The sequence below is a fragment of the Oncorhynchus tshawytscha genome, linkage group LG33 (genome assembly GCF_018296145.1).
Source record: "Oncorhynchus tshawytscha isolate Ot180627B linkage group LG33, Otsh_v2.0, whole genome shotgun sequence".
Classification (NCBI taxonomy): domain Eukaryota; kingdom Metazoa; phylum Chordata; class Actinopteri; order Salmoniformes; family Salmonidae; genus Oncorhynchus; species Oncorhynchus tshawytscha.
Genome location: NC_056461.1, coordinates 17,330,380 through 17,351,732, shown reverse-complemented (window position 1 = coordinate 17,351,732; position 21,353 = coordinate 17,330,380). Strand labels below are relative to the sequence as shown.

Genomic DNA, 21,353 nt, shown 5'->3' with positions numbered 1-21,353 from the left:
ATCAAGGGTACTGCAACTGTTTTCCCAGGGTTTATTTTCATTCCTGCCCACAGCTGGCAGCACCCAGGTACATGTAATTATCAATTCGGAGTGCAGCTGCACTTGACCCAATCATAATGCCCATGGTCAATTTGGTTTGACATTAGATATCCCTATGGAGCTACTTAGGGACCATCAGTAAATTACCCAATGTAAATGGGCTAATATTCTAAAAGGGCAATAGCTCAAAATGTCAATGACTTAAAAATCTTAAAAACAACTATAAATTGTGGAAATTCATATACAAATTTTGAAAGCATTTAATGAGACAACTAAGATGAAAATAGTGTCCCATTTACATTGTGTAACTTATTGACAGCCCCTAACGATCCCCAGAGATAGGCTGTCCAAAGTCAAACCAGCTTCGCCACGGTTGCACATCACCCGGCTGTAGCTATTTAGCTAAAATATTTGGCTAACTCTTACCACGTTGGAACACATACACGAGGTACCCACATCAAGCCACACCCCACGAAACCAAATCAGGTTTAATTCAGTCATGGCCTCCAGCATTTCTTAAAGACATGCTCCGAAACTTTGGCGACTACTAAGTATTTTTTAAACCTCCCGCTTTGGACTGGGTGTGTTACTATGTAGTTCATACATGCATTATCTATGAGCAGAATTACTGTCTTACCTCCATCAATTTGCCACGAAATCCCTAGTTTGAAAGCGACAGTTTTTCTGGATGCACTGCTCCATTTTCTCTCTATTTTCCCCCACTTGGGCCAGCCCCCTAGCGATTCAAATTCAACCAATGAGCTTCAGTCCCTCTTCAATTGAGTGACAGCTAGCAAGAGGCACATCATGCACACACAGCAGAGCGAGAGAGAGCGGTGACGTGGTGCAGATATCTGCACATATGTGACACAGTACGCAATTTCCAGGGACTAATTTCTTCTCCAAAACATTCTCTTATGCCTGTGAGCTCATGCACTGCCATCCCTCCTCCAGAACTGACAGCCTGACCCCCCCACTAGGACATATTCAATCCCTTCCACTGTTCTCCAAAATGCTGAGAAATGTGTCACCCTAACAGTGAAATGTGTCTGAACATTTGCAAATAAGTTAGGGGGATATACAGTTTCCCATCGTTAAAACTGAGGGATTGAATTAGATGAAGCAGATACTCCTCATTCATCTCCATCCTAGGTTGTGTCCCAAATGGCACCCTATTCCATATATACAGTATTAGGAATATAGTACAAAACTATGTAGCCCATACGGTTCTGATTAAAATAAGTGCACTGTAGTGCACTTATTTTAATCAGAACCATATGGGCTACATAGTTTTGTGTCCCTATGTATAGGGACGCACGCCGTTTAGGACTCAGCTCTACATCTCCGCCTAATACTACATGCTACCCAATCCTCCCCGTCCTCCAGGGGGACCAGACCCCCATTCCATCCACTTCTGTCTGTAGAGTTTTCCTTCAGAAGAAAAAAATCTCTCTATAAAACTTTCACGTGAACTTCCTCTGATCCTTGATGACTTTGTAAACTCTTAACATTTTGAAGTCTTTAGGGTGAGGTGTTTGAGGGGGTCTAGGGAGTGTGGTGAGAGAAGATCTGTAATTGGTTGTGATTGACTTGTGTGTGTCTGTGTTTGTGTGTGTGTGTGTGAGTGAGTGCTTGTGTGTGTCTTCTCAGATCCCGAATGTGTGTGAAACATGTAATATTATCGTTGTCTGAAATCATGTACATTTGGTTCTTTTATGGTTGTCTTCAGGCCTCCTTGAGCGTGTGATTCCCCAGCTCAGTGATGGAATACATTAGTGCCTATGAGGTCCATAATCAAAATGTGATGTTGCTATGGTAACAAGCAGCAGTGGAAAATGTTGTTTTGAGCAAGTGGTGATCTCAGGGAGATAAAAATAAAATGATATCTCTGTCTCACTGGAATGAACACGTCTAGACGACGTTACTCATACACACAAATCGATATTTTATATAAAACCAACTCTTCACAACATTGATTTGATATTGATCGTCTTGCTCACATCAAATTCCTTTTTCCTGTTTAATCGCCCCTGTTGTTAAGGTGAGGACAGGACCACGTAAGGGGACTATTACCACACAAAAATATATAAAAAAAATATATATCTAATTTCAAGATGGAGCAATAATAAGACCTGTAGCCTGAAGTGGCTATTGGCCAAATGATGTAATGATCTATGCAGCACAGACACAGACAGTCTGGAATAGCAGCTTCCTGGATCAGGACACATGCTGTTGAATGTGAAGACAATGATTATGATGAAGATTTTGCTGAGAAATGTAAGTCCGATCAAAATCAAAATCTTTCCATGTCTGACCTTTGCAGAGTTCATATCAACAGGTCCTTCTGTTCAGACAGACCTTGAACCTTTTTTGCAAGCATCATGGCCACAAGGTAATTTATGTTTTATGTAAATGGTCACCAGCCCTTGTTTTTATTTTTTTCTGTAGCTACGTTGGCATCAGGTTTCTCAGTGGAGTTCCGCAGAGGAATTAGAGCTACAGAATAAATTGTTTTTACACACACGTGGACACGCGACCAAAAACCTAAATTACCACTAGCATGACATCATCGTGGCAGCACTGAGCTTGAGTTATTTGTGTGCAGTCTGAGCCGTGTGTGTGTGTAACATGCACATTAGAATCTCATCTATCCCTCACCCCACCCTTCACAGAGTATTATCCCCACGCTGAAAAGCAATGCAAAAATCATTCATGAAAAAAAAACTGGACCCGATAACTTTAACAGAATCTGGAAAAAAAGGCGTATGGCGACAGTCGATATTAAAACATGCAGAGGCAGACGAGCTTGGGGCCTTACTGAGAGGAATGAGACTGCAGCAGAGGCGAGAGGACAGGGAGAGAAATGCTTACTGCAGCCCGCCACACTGAGCCAGAGTGAGATGACTACTATTATTATGACATTGTTATTTCCCCTGATCAGCTACCCATTGATTTGTGTATGAAAACCTAGTGCTTTTCTTTTTCTTCTGCATGCTTGCCCCCCTTCTGGGTTCCTGCTCTTTGAGTGATCAGCTGATGAAGAGGCTAGCAGCTCGCCGCTATGCTGGCTTGCTAATTCTCTCCCCTCCAGCTGCAGCTGCAGCCGATCCAGCTACAACCCATCCTGATCCACAGAGACAGACTGCAGACTGCAGCCAGGTAAATATTTATTCCTTCTTTCACTCTCTTTCTTCACTCTCCCTCTCTTTATTCTCAGGATAGGATTCTGCTGCATCGCACAGATCGGCACAGAGGGAGACGAGAGAGTGTGCGTGTCTGTCCGTCTGTGTAGGTGTGCACGGTGCCTGTGTGAGTGTGTGAGAGGTAGAGGGTGTGGGTGTGTAGGTGTGAGCTGCAACGGATGAGGGGGTATCGTTTTCCAGTCGAGGAGGGGAAGGAAGAGGCAGGCTTTTTTGGTGATGATGGTACAGGCATGGAGCAACAAATACTGTACACACACTCACACTTGCATACAAAGGCAGTGTTTAGCTGTTATGCCCGTCTTTCAGGATTACTCTGTATCCCTGTAGCCCGGTAGAGAAATGTTTGCCGGGCTTTACAAAGATGACCATTTAAAGCTGACAGATTATCAGCATGATGACTTTTGTTGTCCTTTGTACTGTTCTTGACACTCTCTATCATTTCTGTTCTATGCATGCTTTTCTCGCTTTCACTGTGTGTGTAGGTGTGTACGTACATGCATATTCCACTGTCGGAATGTCATTCAGATTTTTCGCCATTGATAATGGTTATTTGGCCACTGTGGTCGTCTGTGTGAGTGTGTGTGTGTGTGTGTGTCGGTTGACCAAATATGAATGTGTATTCATAAGCACAGACGACATATTTGCATGAATATACAGTTACATGCGCATTCATCTTTGTGTCGTTGTAGATATGTGCTAAGACAGTATAATATCATGTGGGTGTGCTGTGTCTATGTGTCTACATGCCTGCGTGGCTGTATGACTCATTTCATACATCAATATTTTCGTTAGATTGGCCAGCCTACATCAATGACTGAGTGTACAAAACATTAAGAACACCTTCCTAATATTGAGTTGCACCCCCTCAGAACAACCTCAATTTGTCGGTGCATGGACTCTACAAGGTGTCCAAAGAGGTCCACAGGGATGCTGGCGCATGTTGACTCCAATGCTTCCTACAGTTGGATCAAGTTGGCTGGATGTCCTTTGAGTGGTTGGCCATTCTTGATACACATGGGAAACTTCTTGACACAAATCGGTGTGCCTGGCACCTACTACCATACACTTAAATATTTTGTCTTGCCCTTACACCCTCTAAATGACACACATACACAATCCAAGTCTCAATTGCCTCAAGGCTTAACAATCCTTCTTTAACCTGTCTCCACGCCTTCATCTACACTGATTGAAGTGGATTTAACAAGTGACATCATTAAGGGATCATAGGATTCACATGGTCAGTCTATGTCATGGAAAAAACATAGTGCTTGTACACTCACGTGATACCATTCATTCCTATGTGAAGATTACAATAGAGCATTTGAAGCCAAGGAATTTGGTTAAGATGGTGTCTCATGGATACTCTCACTGATACATAACGTGCAGTTTGAGCTAGTCCCTGTAGTTACGTTGCAGGCTAGCCTAGTGTTGCCCTCTCTCATTGAGTATCTCAAGTTGAAGGCCGACCTTGGGTACTGCTGGCAGGCATTAACAAATAAATCATCATTATAACTTATTCTGTGTGAGATGTTAAAATAAATCGATTCAAGTACATACATCTTGTGTAATAGAAGCAATTATTGGTAACATAGTCTTCGATTATGTATTTATTTTACATGAAGATTGACCACAAAGATTGCTATTTTCTCATTCACGATAATAGGGATCCTGTTTTCTGCAAACAATGCCTGCAGTACCGCATTCGGCCTTGAACTTTGTGGCTTCAAGAAGAGGGGGCACTCTTTCTCCCCTCCCCTCATGCATTCCTCATTCTCTGCTGAATGGGCCTAATTCAGACTTAGAAAATGTACAGTTGAAGTCAGAAGTTTACATACATTTAGGTTGGAGTGACTAAAACTAGTTATTCAACCACTCCACACATTTCTTTTTAAAACCTCTTAAGATTAGGGGGCACTATTTTCATTTTTGGAAAAATAACGTTCCCAAAGTAAACGGGCTATTTCTCAGGACCAGATAATAGAATATGCATATAATTGACAGCTTAGGATAGAAAACACTCTAAAGTTTCCAAAACTGTAACAATATTGTCTGTAAGTATAACAGAACTGATATTGCAGGCCTGCATGCCTGAGAAAAATCCAATCAGAAAGTGACTCTTATTTTGAAACCTCTGTGTTCCTATGCATCCCTATTGACCATTGAAAGGGATATCAACCAGATTCCTTTTTCTATGGCTTCCCTAATGTGTCTACAGTCGCTAGACATAGTTTCAGGCTTTTATTTTGAAAAATGAGCGTGAACGACAACATTGTGTTAGTGGTCGGGTGATGGCTCTCAGAGTGATATGTGCATAATAGACAAAGGCGGCCATTGTTCCTCTCGCTCCTAGTGAAAAGCCAATTGTCCTGGTTGATATATTATCGAATAGATATTTGAAAAACACCTTGAGGATTGATTATAAAAACATTTGCCATGTTTCTGTCGATATTATGGATCTAATTTGTATTTTTTTTCAGTGTTGCCGTGACCGCAATTTCTGGTGGATTTCTCAACAAAACGTGAACAAGAAAAGGAGGTATTTCGGCTATACAAATAATCTTTATGGAACAAACTGAACATTTGCTGTCTAACTGGGAGTCTCATGAAAACATGAAAACATGAAAACGTGAAAACATCCGAAGCTCCTCAAAGGTAAACGATTGAATTTGATTGCTTTTCTGATTTTCGTGAACAAGCTTCCTGCTGCTAGCTGGACATAATGCTATGCTAGACTATCAATAAACTTACACAAATGCTTGTCTTGCTTTGGCTGTAAAAGCATAATTTAAAAATCTGAGGTGACAGGGTGATTAACAAAAGGCTTAGCTGTGTTTCACTATATTTCACTTGTGATTTCATGAATATGAATATTTTCTAGTAAGATTTTTTTGTCCGTTGCGTTATGCTAATTAGTGTAGTTGATGACAAATCTCCCGGAACCGGGGAGGGGTAGTTCTAAGAAGTTAACAAACTTTTGGCAAGTCGGTTAGGACATCTTCGTTGTGCATGACACAATTCATTTTTCCAACAATTGTTTACAGACAGTTTATTCACTTATAGTTCACTGTATCACCATTCCAGTGGGTCAAAAGGTGGTGGTATTATTAGGGAATTAAGCCGAGGTCAGAATAAGAAATATCTGTAGCCACACCTCTGCCACACCTCCATTTCTATTATCTCCACCCCAAACGAATGGCTGGCTGTCACATGCATTTCCTCATGCTTTTGTGTTCAAGGTGAGAATACACATAGATAGAGAAGTGCATAAAAAGGGAATAATGTTCCATTATAAAGCATGTGGAACTCAGGTCTGAATTACCCCCAATGTGAATACATATTCACTCCCCCTTTCTCTCTCCTCGCTCTCTCTTCTTCTCTCACTCTCCCCTCCAGCCCAGACAAGCGCTGCTGCATGCATACATCTAGGCTTTAATTGCCTTTGTGTAAAATACAGCAGTTGCTTGCTGCAGACATTTGCAGCTATGAGAGATAAAAACACACAGGCAACCCTGCTGCACAGAAACCACACGGATATGAGCGTGCACACGCAAACACTCACACATTTATACACACAAGACTCACACACTCACACTCTTTTATTTTTACATTCTAACCTTTTTGAGCTTTTTCTCTTCTAAAGATATTGATATTTGGGTTGTTCCACGAAAATGAGTCCCTTTTGCATATCTTTTAATATTTTAAGTGGAAATTGTGCACAAACATTATATTTTAAAAGCCTGTTATATTAAATGAACTGCCCTTTTAATATTGACCACATGGAACATTCAATACATCCAGATTTTATTTATAATATAGCTGCAAGCAGCAATGAACGGGGTTCACAGGATGACAGAAAGGACACAAGCTCAGTTGGATAACAAAGCAAGCACTTTATCATTTAGGAACTGTCTTTATGTGCAATCAGTGAAATCATTACCATGTTTATCTATCAATACCACAAGGATGACTTTAGTCTAGTGTTGTAGGTTGGTTACCTTTGAATGCAGCTGGTAATCACTCTTAATGTCATTACTTAATGTATTCAGTTGATATACCAATTCTGGGGTTGGTATTTTGACTAATGGTTTATGTCAAGATTTGTGAAATATTTTCAGCGATATTTCACATTGTCTGTCTGCATGATTAAAAGATATCATTCATTTGCATGAGACAAAGTCCACTTGATCAATATTAATTTTCAATAGGTATTAGTTGCAATAGTTATACCCATGCTCTAAAGAATGGACAAGACAAAATATTTAAGTGCCTTTCAATTGGGTATGGTAGTAGGTGCTTTGGCACACTGGTTTGTGTCAAGAACTGCAACGCTGCTGGGTTTTAACTGTGGGAAGCATTGGAGGCAACAGGTCAGATTTCCAAAATTTCAAGGCCCCATATCCATCGGTTCATTTCTTATAGCCATGGTGTCATATGGTGCCATCTAGTGGTGTAGCATGACCGATTTTGAATGCAGCAACTAATCACTCTCAAATTCATTAGAGGCGAATTCATTGAATATCACATCTGGAGTCAATCTGACTTATGGTTCATGAGAAGAAGATGTTATCATTAGCATATGTGCTAACCTGCAATAATAGGTACAGTGCATTTAAAACATTTTTTAAAAAACATTTATTTAACTAGGCAAGTCATTTAAGAACAAATTCTTATTTACAATGATGGCCAACTGTGGAAGAGTGGGTTAACTTCTTGTCAGCTTAGGGATTTGATCTTTCAGTTACTGACCCAACTCTCTAACTACTAGGCTACCTGCCTCATTAATGAATCTAAATACAAAATCTGGAGTAAGTCTATATTTTATATACAAGTTTATTTTTAAGCTACTTTAATAACCGGAGCTGATAAAGCGCGATGGAGAGGAGGTAGAGGTAATGCTCTAGCAGGGGCCTTGCTGTGTGTGTAGGCTACTGTTAGTGTGTGCGAGTGACGTGGGGAACAGGGAGGAGTGAGTGGAGATGAGACACAGAAACCAACCTAGGCTAATTGAGGCTTTATGTGCTTTCTCATCCTACACTGTTACAAACAACAACTTATTTCAGAATAGGAAGTAGCCTACCTGTTGGCTCTTGGTCACTGTATCCTATCATTCTCCTTTAACTTCTTGACGCTACCAATCCCTGTCGCGGGATCATTTTAGTCAGCAACCGCTGAATAGCATAGCGCAACAGTCAAATAAAATTACTAAAAAATATTCATATTCATGAAATCACAAGTGCAATATTGCAAACACAGTTTAGCCTTTTGTTAATCCACCTGTCGTCTCAGATTTTGAAATTATGCTTTACAGCGAAAGCAATCCAAGCGTTTGTGTAAGTTTATCGATAGCCTAGCATAGCATTATGTACACTTAGCATCAGGAAGCTTGGTCACGAAAATCAGAAAAGCAATCAAATTAACCGTTTACCTTTGATGATCTTCGGATGTTTTCACTCACGAGACACAACAATTGTTCCTTTTGTTCCATAAAGATTATTTTTATACCCAGGAAAGAGCGGTCACGACCAAGCAGACGGAAATTCCAAATAGTCTTCATAATGTCCACAGAAACATGTCAAACGTTTTTATAATCATTCCTCAGGTAGTTTTTAAAATATATATTTGATAATATATCAACCGAGTGTGTAGGTTTTTCAATAACAGCGGGAGGAACAATGGCGGCTTTACTCTGTAGTGCAAAGACTCACTCTGAGAGCCCCCACCACTTACGCAATGTGATCTTTCATGCTCATTTTTCAAAATAAAAGCCTGAAACTATGTCTAAAGACTGTTGACACCTTAGAGAAGCCAGAGAAAAAGGAATCTGGTTGAAATCCCTTTAAATGGAGGATAGGCATGCAAAGGAACAGAAGGGTTTCAAAATAAGTGGCACTTCCTGATTGGGTTTCGCCTGCAATATCAGTTCTGTTATACTCACAGACAATATTTTGACAGTGTTTTCTATCCTAATCTGTCAATTATATGCATATTTTAGCATCCGGTCCTGAGAAATAGGCTGTTTACTTTGGGAACGTTATTTTTCCAAACATAAAAATAGTGCGCCCTAGCTTCAAGAGGTTAACTTTAATTCCATTATTTTAATTCCATCTTACATTGATTTGATATCTCCTAACTGTTGCCTCACATGGAGGCTCTTTGACTGTAGCCTATTGCCACTTTGATGACTTATGATTGGCCAACAACAACAACACACGCCACTCGTGAAAAGCAAAGTGCAGCAACATAAATTATACCATTTCTCTCGCTCTATACGGCAGCAGTCACGTTCAGATTTATATGGGTCCTTCCGGACAAGTCAGTTAAAATTACACATACCAGAGACCCGTGACAATCATATCAGAACCGACCCAGACCCGTGACATTATTTAGAATTCTGGATCCGGGTCCTGGATTGGACCTCGGGTATTTGGGTACAGGTGATAGGCCACTGTGTAGTGAATTTACAGTAGTTTAATTGGACAAGTAAAATCTTTTTTTGTTGTCAATAACTCAGCCATCTTTTGACCTATCCCTTAGCTCAAACTAAGTTAAAGGCCCAGTGCAGTCAAAAATGCTATTTGTCTGTGTTTTATATACAGTGCCTTCGGAACGTTTTGCACATTTTGATGTGTTACAGCCTGAATTTAAAACGGGTTAAATTGAGATTTTTTGTATCACGGGCCTGCACACAATACCCCATAATGTCAGAGTGGAATTATGTTTTTCGAAATGTTTAGATATGAATAAAAAATGAAAAGCTGAAATATCTTGAGTCAATAAGTATTCAACCCCTAAATAAGCCTAAATAAGTTGAGGAGTAAAAATGTGCTTAACACATCACATAATACATTGCATGGACTCCTTCTGTGTACAATAAGAGTGTTTAACATGATTTTTGAATGACTACTCCATCTCTGTACCCCAGATATATAATTATCTGTAAGGTCCCTAAGTCGAGCAGGGAATTTTAAATACAGATTGAACCCAAACAACAGGGAGGTGTTCCAATGTCTTTCAAAGAAGGGCACCTATTGGTAGATGGGTAAAAAAAGAAGAAGCAGATATTGAATATCCATTTGAGCATGGTGATGTTATTAATTACACTTTGGATGGTGGATCAATACACCCAGTCGCTACAAAGATACACGCGTCCATCTTATCTCAGTTGCCAATAGGAAGGAAACCGCTCAGGGATTTTACCATGAGGCCAATGGTGAGATTGCGCAGCTGAACACTGTATTCTGGAAACAGTCATTTTTGTTGTTGTTTTTGACAAAAAACAACACGTTTTTAACAACTAGGACCGTTATTTCTTGTCCCGGAATCACTTAACAGACAGGTTGAAGCCTGCTTGACAGAGACGCTAACCTTAGCTAGCTAGCTACTAGCCAACAAGCTAACAAAGTTAGTCCCAGAGGAGTTTGCAATGGATTCCTTTTTGTCTGGAGAAGTAAATGAATGGTTCCAGTGCTGTATAAGCTGATTCTACTACATTTTGTTTCGGGACAAACTGGATCACTCAGAGTTCCAATATGGCAATTGTTTACTTGCGGAGGATTAGAAGATTGAACTTCCTTGATCAAGCAAGTCGCAACGTAAGAAACTTAGGAAAACGCAGAGTGGTGGCTAGAGGCCATTCTCACTTGTTGGATGCATCTCTGCCTTGTCGTTGTCTGACTGGCCAGTGTTGCCTGGAGTTTGTTTGCCAGGGGAGCCATCTCCTGCCTCTCCTCCCCCATCTAATAGTAGAGTTGAAAGAGCACAGGAAGAGGAGGATGCGACCATCAACAACGAGAGGCCCGGAGCAGATACAAATAACAAATAGTTTCACCGCTCTGGAGCCTGATCTTCCTGCACCTTTGTCTCTGGGGGTATCTGTCCCTGCGGCAAATCGAGCGGGGCTTCTCCATCTGTCGGAGGCCTACACCAGAAGCCGCGGGCTCAAGTTATCCTGTCTCTCGCCCATCCTTAAAGGGTTCTCAGAATCCTGTGAAGCGTGGGAGTGGGTGGATTTCCTTGTCCTTCTCACCAGCCGTGATTTTGGGCCGCTCAAGGGTAAGAAATGTCACTGTTCCTGGTGCAAAAACAATGTCCTATCCTGGAGCTTGAGTAAATTACATTACTAAGCTGCTCCCGAATGTTCTAGGCCAGGACAAGGAAATCGATTCTATCGTAGTGCATGTGGGTTTTAATGTCCTTATGAAGGGCAGCTCTGAACAGTTGAAACTGAATTTTAAAGAGCTGATTGATTCTCTGATAGACACTAATAAAAGACCATATCTGGCCCTGTGCCCTCTCTGAATCGTGACATTGAACGCTATTGCAGGATTCTTTCTCTTCACAACTGGCTATGTGATTATTGCAGCTTAATGTGTGCAACGTTTGTTGACAATTTCGATACCTTTTGGAAACAAAATATGTTTTATAGGGAGGATTGGACCCACCAGAATAATTTGGGTTCATGGATCCTTTCAAAGCGTTTTAAGGCTCCATTGAGACAAGCCCAGCTCAGTTAATGCTTACCATTGTGTCGCTGAGTTATCATAATGCTTCAGCAAATGTACAGTTGAAGTCGGAGGTTTACATACACTTAGTTTGGAGTCATTAAAACTTGTTTTTTAACCACTCCACAAGTATCTTGTTAAGAAACTAGCTTTGGCAAATCGGTTAGGACATCGACTTTGTGCATGACACAAGTAATTTTTACAATTGTTTACCTAGGTGTCTGGTTAGACTGTAAACCCTCCTTCCAGACTCACATCAAACATCTCCAATCCAAAGTTAAATCTAGAATTGGCTTCCTATTACATCCTATTTTTTACAAAGCATCCTTCACTCATGCTGCCAAATATACCCTTGTAAAATTGACCATCCTACCGATCCTCGACTTCAGCAATGTCATTTACAAAATAGCCTCCAATACCCTACTCAATAAATTGGATGCAGTCTATCACAGTGCCATCCATTTTGTCACCAGAGCCCCATATACTACCCACCACTGCGACCTGTACGCTCTCGTTGGCTGGCCCTCGCTTCATACTTGTCGCCAAACCCACTGGCTCCGGGTCATCTACAAGACCCTGCTAGGTAAAGTCCCCCCTTATGTCAGCTCGCTGGTCACCATAGCAGTGGCCTAGCCAGTCTCCAGATCTCAACCCCATAGAAAATCTTTGGAGGGAGTTGAAAGTCTGTGTTGCCCAGCAACAGCCCCAAAATATCACTGCTCTAGAGGAGATCTGCATGGAGGAATGGGCCAAAATACCAGCAACAGTGTGAACATCTTGTGAAGACTTACAGAATATGTTTTGACCTCTGTCATTGCCAACAAGGGGATATAACAAAGTATTGAGATAAACTTTTGTTATTGACCAAATATTTATTTTCCACCATAATTTGCAAATAAATTCATTAAAAATCCTACAATGTGATTTTCTGGATTTTTTTCTCTCATTGTGTCTGTCATAATTGAAGTGTACCTATGATGAAAATTACAGGCCTCTCATCTTTTTAAGTGGGAGAACTTGCACAATTGGTGGCTGACTAAATACTTTTTTGCCCCACTGTATCTCCCTCACTAGCTTTAAGCACCAGCTGTCAGAGCAGCTCACAGATTACTGCACCTGTACGTAGCCCATCTATAATTTAGCCCAAACAACTACCTCTCCCCCTACTGAATTGATTTATTTATTTATTTTGCTCCTTTGCACACCATTATTTATATCTCTACTTTTCATATTCTTCCACTGCAAATCTACCATTCCAGTGTTTTACTTGCTATATTGTATTTACTTCGCCACCATGGCCTTTTTTTGCCTTTACCTCCCTTATCTCACCTCATTTGCTCACTTTGTATATAGACTTATTTTTGTACTGTATTATTGACTGTATGTTTGTTTTACTCCATGTGTAACTTTGTGTTGTTGTATGTGTCGAACTGCTTTGCTTTATCTTGGCCAGGTCGCAATTGTAAATGAGAACTTGTTCTCAACTTGCCTACCTGGTTAAATAAAGGTGAAATAAAAATAAATAAACAGACAGATAATTTCACATTTAATTCACTATATCACAATTCCAGTGGGTCAGAAGTTTACATACACTATGTTGACTGTGCCTTTAAATAGCTTGGAAAATTCCAGAAAGTGATGTCATGGCTTTAGACATCATTTGAGTCAATTGGAGGTGTACCTGTGGATGTATTTCAAGGTCTACCTTCAAACTGTCTCTTTGCTTGACGTCATGGGAAAATCAACAGAAAAAAATGTAGACCTCTACAAGTCTGGTTCATCCTTGGGAGCAATTTCCAGATGCATGAAGGTACCACGTTCATCTGTAGAAACAATAGTACGCAAGTATAAACACCATGGGACCACGCAGCCATCATACTGCTCAGAAAGGAGACGCGTTCTGTCTCCTAGAGATAAAGGAGGAAACAAGTACAAAAGTATCTATATCCACTGTAAAACGAGTCCTATATTGACATAACCTGAAAGGCCGCTCAGCAAGGAGGAAGCCACTGCTCCAAAACCACCATAAAAAAGCCAAACTATGGTTTGGAACTGCACATGGGGACAAAGATCGTACATTTTGGAGAAATTTTCTCTGGTCTGATGAAACAAAAATAGAATTGTTAGGCCATAATGACCATCGTTATGTTTGGAGGAAAAAGGGGTAGGCTTGCATGCCGAAGAACACCATCCCAACCGTGAAGCACGGGGGTGGTGGCATCATGTTGTGTGGGTGCTTTGCAGCAGGAGGGACTGGTGCACTTATTTGACCCATTTGCAACCAAGCTTTAACTGATGTCTTGAGATGTTGCTTCAATATATCCACATAATTTTCAATTCTTCATGATGCCATCTGTTTTGTGAAGTGCACCAGTCCCTCATGTAGCAAAGCACCCCCACACCATGATGCTGCCACCCCCGTGCTTCATGGGTGGGATGGTGTTCTTCGGCTTGCAAGCCTCCCCTTTATTCACCACGCTGTCTGTGTGGGTGGACCATTTCAGTTTGTCCGTGATGTGTACGCCAAGGAAATTAAAACTTTCCATCTTCTCCACTACTGTTCCATCGACATGAATAGGGGGGTGCTCCCTCTGCTGTTTCCTGAAGGCCACGATCATCTCCTTTGTATTGTTGAGATTGAGTGTGAGGTTATTTTCCTGACACCACACCCCGAGAGCCCTCACCTCCTCCCTGTAGACCGTCTCGTCGTTGTTGGTAATCAAGCCTACCACTGTAGTGTCGTCTGTAAACTTGATGATTGAGTTGGAGGTGTGTATGGCCACACAGTCATGGGTGAACAGGGAGTACAGGAGAGGGCTGAGAATGCACCCTTGTGGGGCCCCAGTGTTGAGGATCAGCGGGGTGGAGATGCCCTTACCACCTGGGGGTGTCCCGTCAGAAAGTCCAGGACCCAGTTGCACAGGGCGGGGTCGAGACCCAGGGTCTCGAGCTTAATGACGAGTTTGGAGTGTACTATGGTGTTAAATGCTGAGCTGTGGTCGATAAACAGCATTCTAGTCTCTCAAAACACTTCATGATGACGGAAATTAGTGCTACGGGGCGATAGTCGTTTAGCTCAGTTACCTTTGCTTACTTGGGAACAGGAACAATGGTGACCCTCTTGAAGCATGTGGGAACAGCAGACTGGGATAGGGATTGATTGAATAGGTCCGTAAACACACCTGCTTGTCTGTGGATGCTCTGAGGACGTGGCTAGGGATGCCGTATGGATGCCGTCTGGATGCCGTCTGGGCAGGCAGCCTTGCGAGGGTTAACACATTAAAATTTTTTACTCACATTGGCTGCGGTGAAGGAGAGGCCGCAGCTTTTGGTAGCGGGCCTTGTTGGTGGCACTGTATTGACCTCAATGCAAGCAAAGAAGTTGTTTCGTTTGTCTGGGAGCAAGTACCAAATGAGATTTAAATTGTTTACACAAACAGATTTTGACAAAAATAAAGTCCCAGAAGTCAAAGATGACCTCAATAGACCTATACACCAATAATTTATCTTACTATTTGTGAACTATTTTCAGTTTTAATGTATAAGTATATTGCAGTCATCTTTGAATTCTGAGAACTTCTTCCTCCTCCTCAAGGTGGAGGAGAACGGGGTCTTGGAGGACATGGAAGAGGACATCAGCCTGAAGAAACGGAAAGGTGATCACCACGGCAACAAAGACTTAGAGTCACGAGACTCCGGCCAGGAGGCTGAAGGAGAAAAGGTCAAAAAGCGCCGGGGACGACCTCCGGCGGAGAAGCTGCTCCCCAACCCCCCCGAGCTCACCAAGCAGCTGAGCACACTGGTGGATATGGTCATCAACTACAAAGATGGGTGAGATTAAATTACTTAGATGTAAAATATATCTATAAAAACTATCTATCTATCTATCTATCTATCTATCTATCTATCTATCTATCTATCTATCTATCTATCTATCTATCTATCTATCTATCTATCTATCTATCTATCTATCTATCTATCTATCTATCTATCTATCTATCTATCTATCTATCTATCTATCTATCTATCTATCTATCTATCTATCTATCTATCTATCTATCTATCTATCTATCTATCTATCTATCTATCTATCTATCTATCTATCTATCTATCTATCTATCTATCTATCTATCTATCTATCTATCTATCTATCTATCTATCTATCTATCTATCTATCTATCTATCTATCTATCTATCTATCTATCTATCTATCTATCTATCTATCTATCTATCTATCTATCTATCTATCTATCTATCTATCTATCTATCTATCTATCTATCTATCTATCTGACCTAGTGTGTTTTCTTTCAAATACTTTGGCTGCACTTGATTGGCACAATGGAACTAAATCTGGCCAATCTGCCACTCCAGGCAGGCTCAATCAAACCCTGAAAGCATTTGAAACAAATCACATACTATTGTCTGGAGAGGTCTGTGTGTTTTTGGTCCGTAACAGAGCCTGTGCTAAATGCTTCCAGGTTGGGCCGTCAGATCAGCAAAGGCTTCATCCAACTGCCTTCAAGGAAGGAGGTGTCAGAGTACTACGAGCTGATCCGAAAGCCTGTGGACTTCAGGAGGATCAGGGTAGGCTCAGTGGACCCTCTACATCAGAGATTCCCAACCTTTTTCACACAGGGTCCCCTGTTTAACATTTGATCAAATTAGACACAAATACATAGCATTTTACATTTTCATATTGCATTTGATATAACCCTTCATAGTTCATAACAGCATCACAATGAATTGGAATTACAGGCCTCCACAAAAACAGTAGGCTATTTTAATGCAAATAGCCTGACTTTTTGTGTAGAACAGGTAGCCATCTTAAAAAGTAATTCCAATTAAATGCAGAGATTTGGGAACACACCATTTTCTGTTCATATTGCATTTTATATAACCTATAACAGCATCACATTGAATTATTATCTCTTATTATGCACCTGTATTTATATTTGGGCACACCTACTCATTCCAGGGATTTTCTTTATTTGCAACTGTTTTTAACATTGTAGAATAATAGTGAAGACATCACAACTATGAAATAACACCTATGGAATCATGTAGTAACCAAGAAAGTGTTTAACAAATCCAAATATATTTTATATTTGAGCTTCTTCAAAGTAGCCACCCTTTGCCTTGATGACAGCTGTGCTCAGCATATGTAGAAACTCCTTCAAGACTGTTGGAAAAGCATCCCAGGTGAAGCTGGTTGAGAGAATGCCAAGAGTGTGCAAAGCTGTCATCAAGGCAAAGGGTGGCTACTTTGAAGAATCTAAAATATAAAACATATTTGGATTTGTTTAACACTTTCTTGGTAACTACATGATTCAATATGTTTTATTTCATAGTTTTGATGTCTTCACTATTATTCTACAACGTAGAACATAGAAAAAATAAAGAAAAACCCTTGAATGAGAAGGTGTCCAAACTTTTGACTGGTACTGTAGATATATATTATTTTGATCATTCTCCCCCCTAAAAAAAATATGTCAGGACTCAAGCCCCAACAGGAAACATTGGCGCGGGGGGCGCACCCCCTAGATTGGGCACACCCCCTAGATTGGGCACCCCTGCTCTACACCGCAATCTATAGACTCAGCACGACACCAACCCACCCACATCTTACCACATACCAATTCAGCGCAGAACCAACCCACCAATCAGCCTTCTGGTTGCTCACTACCAAATCTCAACATTAACCCACCAGATTGACCCACAAATCTTCCCACATACCAACTGGACCTAGGCCTGTTAACAAAGTCACAGATGGCAGTGCTAGCCTTTCATGTGTCAATTCAGCATATTCCATCTTCATCTGAGCAAACTTTTCTATGATGTTGGATTCAGGTACTAATATACACTGTATTTATGAGCATACATGTTTTCTGACCATGTGTTGTTTTTTGTAGGAGCGTGTGCGCAATCATAAGTACAGGAGTGTGGGAGATCTGGAGAAAGACATCATACTGCTGTGTCACAACGCCCAGACCTTCAACCTGGAGGGATCTCAGGTGTGCCTCGGGGATGTGCCCTAGGGCCACTGGAATTCATGTCACTGCCTATGGTTCTACATTAAATCCACATACCATGATGCCCCCAGCTAATGATTGTGAGAGGCTAATTTGGTTAATGTTGTGTGTGTTTGCCATAGATATTTGAGGACTCGATTGTTCTCAAGTCTGTGTTTGAGAGTGCACGACAAAGGATTGTCATTGATGATGAGGTGAAACAGGACAGCACTGCCATCCGTGATGACGGAGGTCGAGACAATCAGTTGGTTTCATCAGCAGGTGAGACCCAGCCATTGTGACCTCAAAATAAACTCTGTGAAAACACAATGAGAAGATCAAGATCAAGACATTTTTCACTTTCACTCACCCAAGTTATCAAGCAACATTATTTAGATTTTGAGTAGCTTGAAATTATTTATTTTCACAAAGATCAATGACAGGACAAACTAATATCTGGTTGTCATTATAAAAAGTAAATGGCAAACTAGTGCCTTCAACTCTCTTTTGTTCCTTTCTTAATCCTCTCGTTTCAGTGAAAATGGCAACAAAGCAGGGGAAACAGAGGATGAAGGAGGAGAGAAGCAGAAAGACGAAGGTCAAGAAGACAGTCTACAGTGATGTAGACAGCGATGAGGATCTGGAGGACAATACAGCTAAAGATGAGGGTTGACCTGTAGGACCAACGCTAGTTCATTTATCCTCCTTATCCTCTTTCTTTCTATCCACTGTGACTGTTTTGCGTTGCAGCTTATTCATTTGCTCACCTTGCAACAGGTTTGTCTCATCTCAAGTCAAGAAAGCTACTCAAAGGAATGTACATAACTAATTATGTTGGTCCTCAAGTAATTAATGCAGCCTCAAATGTTCATCTCCTTTTACTATTATTTTGGATTTTTTTTTAATGATGTTGCTCCCTCGGTCTTCATATGAAAGCTACTGTGTGTATCCTTAATGCTTTACCAGAGGATATCTCTCCACTCTTTTTACATTAGTTGTTTATTTATTTGAACGTGTTATTACTGTATGTGTGAAATTAGAATGTATTTCTGCTGAGACGGAGACCACCCTCAGAGAGTGGTGCCTGTTGATAACATCTCTATGTGTTGTGTACAGGTATGGGAGATGTCAGAACATGGTTGGTCAGCTCTTCAATATGACCAGGATGGACACTCAAAATGTGTGGATTTAAAATGAAATTTGATTCTGTAATAAAACTCCAAATAGGGGAAGTGTATTTGAACAATATTGTGTATTCTGAACGACCTGACCACCAACGTTGACTTCAAACTTAATAAGCAGTTACAAACAGATAAAGTTGTATCACTTCAGGTGTAAGTTCTATACTTTATATTCATGGGCTTTTTGTATTATTTTGCGTCTTTTTGAGTTTGGCTTAGAGTGGCAACTAGCAAGTCCCAGGTGACAAACATGAAAGAGAAAAAAAGAGAGCTCTCCCAGCAGGAGACAGTATGGATTTGTGTTGAAGTCTTTTTTTTTGTTTCTCTCTTTTTTTTTTGGCAAGAAAAAGCAACCCGCTGGTACCCCGATTCTGGCATGAAGAAGTTTGTGTATAAGTCGCTACAGTTCTTCTTTGTGTAAAAAGAAAGGCAAGACATCAGTGTAGCCAGCAGAAACATATTCTATACCCCAAGGACTGATTATACAGTATTAATATGTTTATGTTGTTTAAATTGTAAATCTGGTTGTACCCATTCTTATGCTTATTACTATTTTTATATGTAGGACAATGCTGTAGCAATGCACTTAGCCATCCGCTACGCTTGTATAGTCTCAGCCAGGAGAGGCGAGAAAGAAAAATTAACTGTATTTGGGCTATTATATGTCACTCTCTCTGAGGAAAGTATATGATGTGATGTAAAATGTGTCTGAATCTCTTGCATCTTTCTTTATCAACATTGAAATAACGTTGAATGCATTATGCAAGGAGTAGATTTTTGCATAGTACGGGATCTAATCTGATCTGATTGCATTCTGTTTAATTTGTGATATGAAAGTCTGCTTTACAACCCACCCTTCCTCTTTCAATCAGCTCAATACACATGCAATCAATCAGAAGCAGACTACAACAAATTCAATCAAATATTTATTTGTGAATCCATTTAATTTGAGTAAGTGTTCTTGTTTCAATATGCTAAACCAGATTTTCGTTGCACAACCAGATTTGCTTTGTACACTCTTTCAGATCTCTGAATAAGTAATGGGTTTAGTGCAATGATTTGCAATGAGGTCGGTATCTGGGTAGACACGGGCCATTATCAAAGCCAGATTTACTCATAAATAAACATTGATCATGTTACGGCTTTCTTCCGTCGAAGGAGAGTCGGACCAAAATGCAGCGTGGTTAAATCGAGACATCTTTAATGACAATAAAAACGAACAATACAAAAACAACAAACGGAAATGTGAAAACCAATACAGCCTGTCTGGTGACAACACAGAGACAGGAACAATCACCCACAAACACACAGTGAAACCCGGGCTACCTAAATATGGTTCTCAATCAGTGACAACGATAATCACCTGACTCTGATTGAGAATGCCTCAGGCAGCCATAGACTTTCCTAAACAACCCTACTCAGACACAATCCCAATACCTACTAAAACCCCAATACAAAAACACACCACAAAATAAACCCATGTCACACCCTGGCCTGACCAAGTAAATAAATAAAACACAAAATACTAAGACCAAGGCGTGACAGAACAACCCCAAGTTCACCATAGCTTCAACATTACCAGAGTGTCAAAGGATATTAACTGAAATTGACAAAATGTTTCATCAAATGTAAATACCAATGTCGCAAATATACACAAGCGATAGTGATGGCGGCATATTTCAAATCATTCGACAAAATGTAGCATAGACCAACGTAGCATCCACAGTTACAACCAATAGGTGGTATAGTGCCCTCAAATCTCATCACTAAGCTAAGTTCCCTGGGACTGAAAACCTCTCTCTGCAACTGGATCCTGGACTTCCTGACGGGCACCCCAGGTGGTGAGGGTATTAAAAAACACATCCGCCATGCTGACCCTCAACACAAGGGCCCTTCCAGGGTGTGTGCTTAGTACTCCCTGTTCACCCACGACTGCATGGATGGCCTAGCACGACTCCAACACCATAATTAAGTTTGCCAACAACACAATGGTGGTAGGCCTGATCACTGATGACAATGAGACAGCCTATAGGCAAGACCCAGAGACCTCAACAACCTCTCCCTCAAAGTCAGTATTACAAAGGAACTGATCATGGACTACAGGAAACGGAGGACAGAGCACCACTCCCCATTCACATCGACAGGGCTGTAGTGGAGTGGGTCGAGAGCTTCAGGTTCCTTGGTGTCCACATCACCAACAAACTATCATGGTCCAAACACACCAACACAGTCGTGAAGAGAGCACGACAATGCCTCTTCTCCCTCTCTCCCTCAGGAGGCTGAAAAGATTTGACATGGGTCCTCAGATCCTCAAAAAGTTATACAGCTGCACCATCGAGAGCATCTTGACTGCCTGCATCACTGCTTGGTATGGCAACTGCTTAGCATCTGACCACAAGGCGCTACAGAGGGTAGTGCAT

General features: G+C 40.9%; 1 protein-coding gene across 2 annotated transcripts; it reads left to right on the top strand.

The window, feature by feature from the left end:
* The first annotated feature begins 2,638 nt into the window (after nucleotides 1-2,638).
* LOC112230559 (probable global transcription activator SNF2L2) lies at nucleotides 2,639-19,227 on the top strand. 2 transcript variants are annotated; one of them, XM_024396834.2, is made up of 7 exons: nucleotides 2,639-2,934; nucleotides 3,011-3,198; nucleotides 15,339-15,574; nucleotides 16,223-16,328; nucleotides 17,654-17,755; nucleotides 17,896-18,034; nucleotides 18,289-19,227. In XM_024396834.2, the coding sequence occupies exons 1-7, from the start codon at nucleotides 2,805-2,807 to the stop codon at nucleotides 18,423-18,425; spliced, it is 1,038 nt and encodes a 345-aa protein (XP_024252602.2). In that variant the 5' UTR covers nucleotides 2,639-2,804; the 3' UTR covers nucleotides 18,426-19,227. The 2 variants fall into 2 exon arrangements, with proteins under 2 accessions (XP_024252602.2, XP_024252603.1); XM_024396835.2 differs by having other exon boundaries at nucleotides 2,849-2,934; nucleotides 3,073-3,198.
* The last annotated feature ends 2,126 nt before the right edge of the window (nucleotides 19,228-21,353 follow it).

Excerpts from the sequence above, each read along its gene's own strand:
- LOC112230559 (XM_024396834.2), top strand. The coding sequence starts at position 2,805 with ATGGCGACAGTCGATATTAAAACATGCAGAGGCAGACGAGCTTGGGGC. Across the intron at positions 16,329-17,653 it reads TGGACTTCAGGAGGATCAGG|GAGCGTGTGCGCAATCATAA; the intron begins GTAGGCTCAGTG and ends TGTTTTTTGTAG. Across the intron at positions 18,035-18,288 it reads TCAGTTGGTTTCATCAGCAG|TGAAAATGGCAACAAAGCAG; the intron begins GTGAGACCCAGC and ends CTCTCGTTTCAG.